General features: G+C 42.8%; 1 protein-coding gene across 2 annotated transcripts in view; it reads right to left on the reverse strand.

The window, feature by feature from the left end:
• Nucleotides 1-2,665: 2,665 nt before the first annotated feature.
• The window catches only part of LOC124551234, a 317,793-nt gene continuing 308,052 nt past the window's right edge, over nucleotides 2,666-12,406 (reverse strand). For both annotated transcript variants that reach the window (XM_047126226.1, XM_047126227.1), the window contains one exon: nucleotides 2,666-2,878. In XM_047126226.1, the coding sequence (XP_046982182.1) occupies nucleotides 2,704-2,878 (175 nt within the window). In that variant the 3' untranslated portion in view covers nucleotides 2,666-2,703. The remainder of the gene's footprint in view (nucleotides 2,879-12,406) is intronic.

The following is a 12,406-nucleotide window of genomic DNA, read 5'->3' on the forward strand; positions in this document are numbered from 1 at the left end:
TGAGTGTACCGGTACTTTGAGGCTGGTAGATACTGCAAGTGAGTTCAAGAGTGTAGTAGAAAACTGCTGAAATCTCATTCAGTGAAAATATTAGTGCTGAACATTTAACTAAGTTGGTGGGATACTTATATGAATAACAATATAACAATCTATGTTGAAATTAGTTAAAGGATTAGGATTTGTTGTTCGACCAGTAAGAGATCTTTCTAGATTTCCGAATAAAGTATGGGAAAAATATGCAACACACTCACAAACAACTTCGTGTACATCGACAGAACGGCTGTAACGGATGCACGATTTTTGCTTTTTTAAGAAAGATACACGTAAATATTATGCTCAGGAAAGGTAGCAGAGGTGACAGATTGGTGCTGCCCCACACTTGGAATGTAAGTTCCAAATTGTGTACTACGAAATAAACCATTTGATAAAGTTGTCAACAGGAGAACGCCACAGGCAGTTCGATTTAGACGAAACATTTCAACACGTAATAATATTCCATAAAACGTAGGTGTATGGTAGATGGTGAACTGTAAGTAGACACATGATACAGACACAACTATGAGATGCAGTCTGCTTTGTGAAATAGTTGGTCTTCTCAATCTCAATAAACTGTGACGTCATAGACATTGATTTGACTGAAAATTCTGAGAGATATTGCTACCTAGCTGCTATTGTATTTACGTCTTAGAATGATTAATTCACTGCAGTAACAATGGGTGTTCCACAGAAAATATCCTTGCTGAATTACTATCTGTGCATCCGCTCTGGACATTTTTGGCATATATAAATCTTGCTTCTATGATGTGGTGCTTATGAAATATATTGAGTGTATCTATAGAGAATAAGATGCCAACATTTACAATAAGCAACCGTTATCTTTTTTATAATCCTGGAGTAGAAATGTACCTGTGGCACATATCAAACTGGAGACTTACTGTATCTCACCCTAAATGTTTGAGGAACTGTAACTATTTCATACATAATTTTGGCTTGTGTAATTATCTCTAGCAGCTATATACGAGGGCACTTCAATAAGTAATGCAACACATTTTTTTTCTCGGCCAATTTTGGTTGAAAAAACCGGAAATTTCTTGTTGAACATTTTCAAACATTCCCGCTTCGTCTCGTATAGTTTCATTGACTTCCGACAGGTGGCAGCGCTGTACGGAGCTGTTAAAATGGCGTCTGTAACGGATGTGCGTTGCAAACAATGGGCAGTGATCGAGTTTCTTTCGGCGGAAAACCAGGGCACCTCAGATATTCATAGGCGCTTGCAGAATGTCTTTGGTGATCTGGCAGTGGACAAAAGCACGGTGAGTCGTTGGGCAAAGCGTGTGTCATCATCGCCGCAATCATCGCCGCAAGGTCAAGCATGACTGTCTGATCTCCCACGTGCGGGCCGGCCGTGCACAGCCGTGACTCCTGCAATGGCGGAGCGTGCGAACACACTCGTTCGAGATGGTCGACGGATCACCATCAAACAACTCAGTGCTCAACTTGACATCTCTGTTGGTAGTCCTGTCACAATTGTTCACCAGTTGGGATATTCAAAGGTTTGTTCCCGCTGGGTCCCTCGTTGTCTAACCGAACACCATAAAGAGCAAAGGAGAACCACTGTGGGGAATTGCTTGCTCGTCATGTGGCTGAGGGTGACAATTTCTTGTCAAAGATTGTTACATGCGATGAAACATGGGTTCATCACTTTGAACCTGAAACAAAACGGCAATCAATGGAGTGGCGCCACACCCACTCCCCTACCAAGAAAAAGTTTAAAGCCATACCCTCAGCCGATAAAGTCATGGTTACAGTCTTCTGGGACGCTGAAGGGGTTATTCTGTTCGATGTCCTTCCCCATGGTCAAACGATCAACTCTGAAGTGTATTGTGCTACTCTTCAGAAATTGAAGAAACGACTTCAGCGTGTTCGTAGGCACAAAAATCTGAACGAACTTCTCCTTCTTCATGACAATGCAAGACCTCACACAAGTCTTCGCACCTGAGAGGAGCTCACAAAACTTCAGTGGACTGTTCTTCCTCATGCACCCTACAGCCCCGATCTCGCACCGTCGGATTTCCATATGTTTGGCCCAATGAAGGACGCAATCCGTAGGAGGCACTACGCGGATGATGAAGAAGTTATTGATGCAGTACGACGTTGGCTCCGACATCGACCAGTGGAATGGTACTGTGCAGGCATACAGGCCCTCATTTCAAGGTGGCGTAAGGCCGTAGCATTGAATGGAGATTACATTGAAAAATAGTGTTGTGTAGCTAAAAGATTGGGGAATAACCTGGTGTATTTCAATGCTGAATAAAACAACCCCTGTTTTAGAAAAAAAATGTGTTGCATTACTTATTGAACTGCCCTCGTATAATCTGGGAGAGAAGATGAGACACCTTCACTGTGTTCTTTTTCTACAAGTCATCTCAGTTTAGAGCTGTCAGTTTTATTTTCAGAATAAAAATATCTGTTATCAAATGAGAAAGAATCAGCAGAGCTGCATGCAGTGCTGCTCCAAAATTAGTTTGATAAGAACCAGAGAATGGAGGAAGAACTGTACTGGCTTACAAAAAGAAAAAAAGCATTAACTCAAAATTAGGACTAGGAAATAAAAATTAAAACAATTGATTTTACAATAAAAAATATTAATATACATTTATTTTATTTTATTTTTATTTAAGTACATCAGGGAACAGAAATAATTTAAAAAAACTCTCTCTCATGGATGTTGTCCAGTGTTATACACATCCCCTTAATAATCCTGCTGGCTGTCCCCTTGTCAATACCAATGAAGTCTCCAATGGACAGAAGGAAATCATCAGAGGCAAAGTATCTGAGTGTCTGTTGTAGCTGGATCATTGGTGGAACAGACTCATTCCTGAAAGAAAGAAAAGAATGACAACAGACAGTTCAAGAGAAATTTAAAAACATAACTTGCCAGTCTCTCCTTCGACTGTTATGGTTATGTAGATTCAATAACTAAAGATTCCTGTTAGCTGAATGGCAAGTAGCTATGTTCTTATAAAACAAAGATAACAATTACTTTATGATAAATATGGATATGGTTATGTGGATATTACTAATAACTGAGAAATAGAAAAGGTATCTGCTATAGCTTTCTTAAAACACTGACTTTCCAGTCAATTTTGCTGTGTTAAACTAAGCTTGAGTTAGCACAAATAATTTAAATGTTTTTGGGAATAATGTTGCATGATGGACAATTTTGTTGCTCTGAAGCATTAATGGGCTTGTGATCCCAGTATTGTCACTGAAAGGCAGGGAGTTGTTCTGACACTGTTGTGGTGTTTACAAAAAGGGGCATTCCCAATAGAAAACAGAATGGAACAATATTTTCTGCTAATGACATACTGTGGCTGAGTGAAATTGGGGCACTACTGTTTTATCAAAACGTTATGCAATAGCAAAAGAAAAAAGAAATCGATGTTTTGTCTAAAACAGAAAAAGCTGTTAAGACAAATAGTACACACAATAGTTGTGGTTTTTCGATTTGGTTTAGTCTATTATGGTAATGTCTGCTACATAAAATGAAACAGTCCTTCCCTCTACTGTAGCAATTGCAACATACGACAGAGACACTATTATTTTTGCACGAATCGTTATTTTAATGCGCCTGATTTACATAAATAACATGCCGAAATTCACGAAGTACTGAATTCAAACGCATATTACTATAAATAAACAGTATTATTTAATAAAACAGAGAAATAGTGTCACCTGTCCGTTATATGCTCCGGTTTCCCACGTACAACACTGAAAAGACGAAGTAAGGCTTCCTCTGATAAAGCAAAATCTGGATATAAATTCGGAATCGGCGTCACCTCATTCTCTTCTCCTTCCTCATTCTCATGAACAATTCAGTCAAAACATCGTCATCGCTGTCTGTCACTATTCCTGCCACCGTGAAAACTTCCTCGGTTAAGCTCACTAAATTGAAGTGAGCGTATGCCGTCGTTAGCCGGGAGGCCCCATCTGGGGAAGTTCGGCCGCCAAGTGCAAGTCTTATTTCAGTCGGCGCCACACTGGGGGACTTGCGCGCCGGTGGTGAGGATGACGAGGACAACACAACACGCAGTCCCCGAGCGGAGAAAATCTCCAACACGGCCGGGAATCGAACCCGGACCCATTTGCATGGGAGGCGAGCACGTTACGGCGAGCACTTGCCTCTCAGCTAAGCAGGCGGGCCTCAAGCTCGCTAACCAGCCAGAAATCGCCTGTTAAGATAGCTCGAGTTTATTCTCCGGTTAGGCGTTGTTCCCGTTTCGTACAAAGCCTTTTCATCGCTATCCCGTGAATAGCAGTTAACGGCAGCTAACCAGAGATTGTACAACCGGCCCTTGATGGTGTATTTTGTGACAACACGCCCTCACAATCCATCTTGTAAAGTGAGCACTGTTATAATCATCATGATGCAGATGCAGTAGTTGATATTTTAGCCTAATACAGGATCATCACGAATGTTTCTGTTCCTCCGTGTGAAGACATGAGTGCTACTTCGGGTTGGATCTTTTTGTGAAGGTCTTGTGACACGCTTCACACACATAAGCATGGATCCCAGAGTGTAGAGCCCGCCGGTGTGGCCGAGCGGTTCTAAGCGCTACAGTCTGGAACCGCGCGACCGCTACGGTCGCAGGTTCGAATCCTGCCTCGGGCATGGATGTGTGTGATGTCTTTAGGTTTGTTAAGTTTAAGTAGTTCTAAGTTCTAGGGGACTGATGACATCAGAAGTCCCATAGCGCTCAGAGGCATTTGAACCATTTTTTGAATCAGTGTGCACACGTAAATGTGCGTTCAGGACGCTCTTGGTTTTGAATGTCATTTGTCGTACATGATGGTGGTGGTGGTGGTGTGTTGGGGCTTATGGGCGCTCAACATCGAGGTCATCAGCGCCCTGACACACATTAAAAGGTACGAATGTGGACAGACCTAAGAAAACTAAAGCACACACTCAAAGAAAGCAGGAAAAGAAGGAAAATGCTACATAAGAAAGTAAAACCTAAGGAAAGGGGAAACATAGCAACAAGAATGTCACAGGAAATTGTTATTGGCTGGTCACTTACATAAAATATGGGCGAGCTTGTCACACAGTGAGAAAATTAAAATTCTCTCCCTAAAATCTTTGTAAAAACATTTGACAGGGCACAGAACTTTAAAACTTTAACCACATTCGTCCGAGTGTTGCCTAAAAGAGATGGCAGGTCCGCTGGCAAGTCAGCCGCGACCCGCTGGTCAGAAAATAAAACGCAATCCAATAAAACGTGGCGCACAGTGACCTGGACGCCGCAAGCACCACACATTGGAGGGTCCTCTCGCCGGAGCAGGAGGCCGTGCGTCATAGGGCTGTGGCCTATTCGAAGCCGAGTGAGGAGAACCTCGTCCCGTCGATGGGGCTGAAAGGAAGTACACCACACACGCGTTGTGGGCTTGACTATACGGAGCTTATTGTCAGTCACTTCCAGCCACTCATCCTCCCACCGACGCATGACCCGTGAGCTCAACAGCAAGGTGAGTGCGTGCAAGGGGATAGCACACTGAGATACTTGTGCGGCGAGACACGCCTCCTTGGCTGCGAGATCTGCCCTTTCATTCCCAGCAATGCCGACATGCCCCGGAACCCAGCAGAAAGCCACCTCCTTCCCCTGTCGCTGTAGTCGGAGGAGGGCATCCTGGATGGTCTGGGCAATTTTGTCTGCCGGATACAAACGTTGCAATGAGTGAAGGGCACTGACTGAATCGGAACAGACAAGAAATTTAGGACAGGAAGAATGCCTCATGTGCTCCAGTGCCCGCAAGATCGCAAACAATTCTGCATCAAAGACAGTAAAAGTCTGAGGCAGTCGGACTTTGAGGACACGATATGGAAAAACAACAGAGCAACCCACGAAATCCCCTTGTTTCGACCCATCCGTAAAAACAGCTACATAGTCGTGGTGCTCAGTTAAAATGGCAGAAAATGCTGCATTAAAAACGGTGGCAGGAGTGCAATCTCTCTTGTACTGCAATAAATCTAAAATCACTCCGGGCCTCAAATATGTGGACCGCGTGTGTGCAGAAATGAGTGCTTCTTGATCGCAGTGCTGACTGTCAACGTTTCCTGTCACACCTCGCACAAATAAGGACGATTATGGCTGGCGTCACCACTGGGTACTCGTGAATGTTGCTTCATAGAGTCAAAGCCTTCGAGATACAAGGCCTACGCACAGCGGCCATATTGGCACGTGACATCACAAACTGTTGGCCATCTTATCTTTAGTTGGCAGTCCTGTTGGCGTGTATGTTGTGTTGAAAATGTGTGCCACGTGAAACTGATACATATTTCATACAGTATTCGCCTACAGTTCTTCGAAGTATGGGATGCAAGTGTTTCGTTCCATTTTGACAGGGAAATTATAAATCCCAAAAAGGTATGAACGTGCACATGTTTCGATTTCCCTAATGTGTGAAATCGCTGGATTGCAGCTATTCCCAGACAGGCATTTGTGTCTACACATCATTCAAGGGTAAGTAAATAACAAAAAAATTTTTAGCCTATTATTTGTATCCATTGCACCACATTTGCCAATTGTTTTTAAAAACAGTTATGTATCATGTACCAGTATAATTTGTTTCTTAGTTCTGGACCATTGCTGCGAGGTTAATACGAATCTGGCTGTGAAATGTGTCTCATATTTGCAACTATTGTCACACAGAAAAGTCATATTGATAAGTGTGGCTCGAAAATATTTAGTATTCCTTATCATTCCTACCAGATTATTGAGTTTCCAGTACTTTTATTTGGAAGAGCTACAGAATGATTTTGTTCAGTTTTACATATACAGTTTTTCGGAAATAATTTCAACTTGAGTAAACTTCCCTAGAAAATTGCTTTAATGAATTCAGTGTTAGACAGATTAAGCAGTACAGAAAGCAGAATTTCGAGGTAAGTGCATTGTGATTAAATTAACAGCACTCTGTGATTAAATTAACAGCACTCGTTAAATTAACAGCACTATCCTTCAGTCAAGGATATAGGAGAAAGAATACTTTCAGGTTTAAGGTTCTAAAGTTCTGGAGAAACAGGGAAATAAAGTATTTTTTCGGATTTTTTGATTTATTAAACATTATGTCAGGAGGTGCTCCATTTCGTCGAATGATTTGAGTTTCGTGTGAGGTCAGCAAATTTTGAAGTGGAGAGGAAAATTTACGAAAATAACCGGGGAAACAAATTCTTAAATTCTGTAGAAGCTCCAGCTGCTTAATTTAAAACCGAAAACGTCTGCTTGTTGTTGCATATTGTCGATTTTTTACTGCAGGAAAACGTGGCTCCTGAGGTAAAAGCCAGAATTTAAAATTGCAGTTTGTATTCAAGCCTAGAAACGCGTATTTAAGGCAAATCGTCAAAAAATCTTACATCTTGAAATAACATATGGCAGTTTTGTTCAGTTACTTTACGCAGTGATATAAATTTCCATACTTTTATTACAACGCCATGTAGAAGTGCAAAGCACGAGAATCCCTATGCAGTTTCAGCTCTAAAACTTGTAAAGTTCGTAAACTGCAGAATGCTTAACAGCAGCGTTCCGATACAGACCCGGCCAATCAGTATGTGACGTCACAAGTGTGCGCGCAGGCCTGTAGTCTAGGTGGTGTTGGTAGAGTCCGATCAGGATACGGTTGATGATGTGCAGTGGCTAGTTTTCCTCCAAAGCACCGGGCGAGTTCATTCGTTTGTTCTGAGGGAGGCGACCAACTAGTGTTTCCCACCTTTCGGCTGCTCAGTAATGACAAAATAGAGGCGCATGTCCTGCAATCTTTCTCAAACGATTTTACAGGAAGCACTTGGTAAAAAAAAAAAAAAAAAAAAATCATTTTTGCTTTGCTTGTAGGTTCATGTGCCAGGCTCTTTATGATGTGCCCATCATTCCGTTAATGGTTATAATTATTGTGATATTTGCATGGAAGTAAAACACACCGCGAAATCCGGAAAAATTTGCGATGAAAAATAGAGGTCGCTATGATTTTGCATTTGGTGCATATTACATAATAAGTTGTTGTGTATGAAATTTAGCTAACATATTGAATATTTATGTAAGTCTGGGCGCTTTTGTGGCCGTTATCACTGAAGTTAAAATCTGCTGGGTTATTAGGCCGCGTCATGTTCTAGCAGTAGTGGATACCAGAAGATCCTGAGGAAGATCAGAGCATAGGGGATCGAAACGTCCATCATTTTAGAAGAAACATGACGCAGCATAATAACTCAGAAGATTTTAACTTCATATTGAATATTTCTTTAGACTTGTCGCCAATCTCGAGAAAACTGATCCGAAATGACGAGGACAACACAACACGCAGTCCCCGAACGGAGAAAATCTCCAACCCGGCCGGAATCGAACCCGGGCCCGCTTGCATGGGAGGCGAGCACGTTACGGCGAGTATCCACAACATTCCTCATATTTCAGAAACGGTTTGAGGTATCGAAATGGGATTTTGGCAAATGATAGCCAGGAAGGAGGACAGTATTTATGCAGTTATTAAGTAAAACTTCATAGCCTACCGTGTAATTCCACACTACAGATTTTTTCGATGAAAGAATGAAATTTTTAAGGGCCACCGATGGCTCGTGAAACGAGAAATGCTGTGGGCTTTGCAACAACATAATTGAAGACATTATACGTTTGTTTGTACCGAGAATGTGCTTTTTCATAAGCTACTGACCTTACTTTTCCTCAGCTCCTCACTTAAATTAAACCACTGTTACAGAATTCTCTTACAATTGAGCCTGCACAACATGTTGGTGACGTGAGACTGTGTAAACTTCATTAAATGTTAAACTTGCTTTGTTAGTGCACTACCTATTTCATAAGTCGATTTTTGACCATCAAGTTGTTTTCATTCATCTCTAAACCAAAGACTATTGATACGTTGGGGGGGGGGGGGGGGGGGGGAAGTCATTGGGAACATGGCACTTGCATTAAGAAGCTTCAGTTCCCATGGGTTTCGCTCTGAAATTTAAAGTTAGCAGTGTTTCTGGTAGTTTTCAAGCAGTCGTCTTCTGAAACCCAAGAGATACTTACGAATAACTCTGTATCCAACTTCTGGTTTACTGATCACCATGGAAGCTGCGCTCAACACTCATTTTCTTACTCGTATGGCCATATTAACAAGATGCGGGTAATGCGAAACCTTCTAGTAACTCTGCAAGGATGTGCTGCAGATATTCAGCGTACCCTTTATTACTTAATTGTTTACTGAATAAATTACTGCCAATAACTGGATGAATCATGAGTAAACCCAAGCTATTTAACCTCCAGATACTTTGATTGGCTTGCTGGTGCTACTAGAGTGTTGCAACACTCCTTGTTTGGCTGGTTAGGACTCAACTACTAGAGGCACTTGTACTATCAAAGCACAAGTGAACATTTGCACATCTACCTGCCATGGCATTCTGCGCGGACTGTACACTTCTGAATGTTGCCTCAGTCTGCACTTGTCTGAGAATGTCTTGTGACACACTTGACAGATATGAGGACGTTCACCTATGTGCAGTCTTATGTGCTCCTTCAGGGTGGTCGTGGTTATAAACGTCTTGTGACTTGAAGCTCAAAAATCGACTTATGAAATAGGTAGTGCACTAACAAAGCAAGTTCAACATTTAATGATGCCTGGGGCCGCATACGTGCCAGCGAGTGCTGTCATTGGTCAACAAAGCTCGCTCCGCGCATGCGTAAAAGGTTTCAGCGCATCTAGCGCCGTGAGCCGGCGCACAAATGACCCCCGTATTGTTGCGAAACAGTCGATCAGAGAAGCCGCATTCTCCGGCACTAAACTTTGTATCCGTTCTCACTTAGGAACCGCAAAGGCTGCTTGGGAATACGACCTCAAGTAAAAGTACACATATTTTTCACACGAAAAAAAAAATAGTGGTGAATTTGATTTTCACATTTTTATTCAATAATTTTACTCATTATTTTACACGATTTGGTGAAAGGTGGCCGCGGACCCCCTAGAAAGAGCCGGCAGACCCCTAAGGGGTCCGCGGACCACACGTTGGGAAGCCCTGGTATAGAATGTCACCCGTTGTACATGCCAAATATATGGATTTCGCCCATATGCAGAAATGAGTGTTTCTTGGGTACAGTGGCACTTGTGAATGTTTTGTGACACACTTCACACACACATAATGTCCGATCCGTGCATACAGACGTAATTGCTCTTTCATGTTGCTGTTTCGTGGTACTGTTTTGTGACAACACTGCAGGAATGTAGAAATTCAAGACTGTCCGTGTGATTGTCCTCCTTCAGGTCCTGCAATTTTGCGAATGTCCTTCTGCAGATGGTGCAGCTGTGTACATAATTGTGGTCATAGGATGCTTCCTTGTTAGTGCTGCATTGTATGACATTGCCCATCCCTGTCAGCAAGTCGTCATTTCTGTTGTCTTCCATGCCAACGGGGATTATACAGGAAACTATGGCAAAAATTGCGTCATAAATTTGTTTCACAACAATACACACTACAAATGAAAATTATAGCAACACTAACAGGGCGCTACATCCTCATGCGGAATGTTTAAATGCCTCTGTGCATGCTGTAATTGATCTATTCTTGTCCTCATGATCCACATGCAAGCAATATACAAGGGTTTGTAGTATATTCCTGGAGTCGCTTTAGACACTGAAATCGTATTTATGATGTGTTTAGTACCCAAATTTTTAAATATTTTTCACATTTATTTCATTTTTTTAATACAAGAAGAAGGACAGATTTCAATAAATTAATTGCACCCTCTTTAGAAAATAAAACAATCATATTAACAGAATCTTCCGTCGGTTCTTGGTAGAACAACATTATAATAATAAATGAAAAGCACCAGTTTGCTTTTGTTCTACAATATTGTAGAACAAAAGCAAACTGGTGTTTTTCATTTATTATTAAAACACAGTCTGTATACACTGATTAGCCAATCGTTATGACCACCTGATTAATAGCTTGTTTGTCTGCCTATGGAACGAAATTCCTCACTGATTCCGTGTATGAGGGATCCAACAGTTTGTTGGTAGGTTTGTGGGGATATGTGGCATTAGATGTCTACGCACAGGCCATGTAATTGACGCAAATAGCTGCTTATTTGAGTGCGCAGTGATGGCGCCCAATAACGACCCAGATGGGTTCCATAGGATTTACAGCAGGCGAATTTGGTTGCCGAGACATCAACGTGAGTTCATACTAATGCTCCTCAAACCACTATAGCATGATTTTGGCTCCGAGACATGCAGTTATGCTGCTGAAAGGTGACACCGCCATCGGGAAAGACATCAAGCATGAAACGATGTAAGTGGTTCGCAACAGTTAACATGTCTTCAGTTACTACCGCAGGTCTTCTGCAAGCCCATAGCATAAAACTGCTTCCAACAGCCTGTGTCCGTGGCGCACTGCACGTTTCGAGCCGACGTTCGCCTCGATGACGGCGTTTGTAGAGATGACTGTTGACCTAGTGTAGCAAAAATTGATCGACGGTCGAATTCCAATGACTCCATGCCCACTGCAGAATTGATGATGTCATTGGATCACCCTCTGAACACATAGGGGTTAGTAGCATGCCAAAAAGAACATCGCCTCACATTGCAGGTTGCCGATGTCAGGGGCAAGCATGAATTCAGAGAAAGGCCTAGAGTTCTCTTTTGATTGAGAGCTCCTTAACCTATTGTTCCGCTAAGTGGATTATAGCCCCTGGCGATAATCAGTCCTTCTGAGAAACCACCCTACCCCTTCCCTCCCTGTCCTCCTCCCCATCCACCTGGGAATTCCCCTCACCGATACAACACATTTCCAGGCCTGAGTTATTCGAATAGCTACTTCCCACTCTTTCAGTATCATTGATTAATTAATTAAATCGAACAATTAATTGCACCTTCTGTTGTAACAGCGACCAGGACGGTCGCAGGGTAGCAATGATGAAAGGGACGGCAGGACCCGTGGAGAGGCCCGCAAACAACAACACAACGGAAGAGGATGGACATGACCAACGTAGGACGGAACGAAGACAACAAGTCCGAACAACAGAGTCACAAGGAAACAAACTCGTACACGAACCAGGAAGTAAGCAGTCTAGCGGAAAGCGAGGTGTAAACCAACGTAAGCGGGATTAGACTGACTGGCTGAGCGAGTGGCCGGCGTTTCAGTACGCTATTAGGGGCGCCGCTATTGGCCACTGGGACCACGTGTTCCAGTGTGGCGCCCCACACTAAAAGCGGGCAGGAGGTGTGCGCCACCACAGCTTAAGGCGCAATGGTGCAGAGACCTCTATGGGTCTTCGACGTCCATGACGTCTGGCGTGGATTCAAATTACGCGGTGCGCGGTGCCAGATCCCTCCCCCCTGAAACTTGCGCGTAGGGACAGAAACGCCCCAG

The sequence above is a fragment of the Schistocerca americana genome, chromosome 9, assembly GCF_021461395.2.
Source record: "Schistocerca americana isolate TAMUIC-IGC-003095 chromosome 9, iqSchAmer2.1, whole genome shotgun sequence".
In the NCBI taxonomy this organism is placed as follows: domain Eukaryota; kingdom Metazoa; phylum Arthropoda; class Insecta; order Orthoptera; family Acrididae; genus Schistocerca; species Schistocerca americana.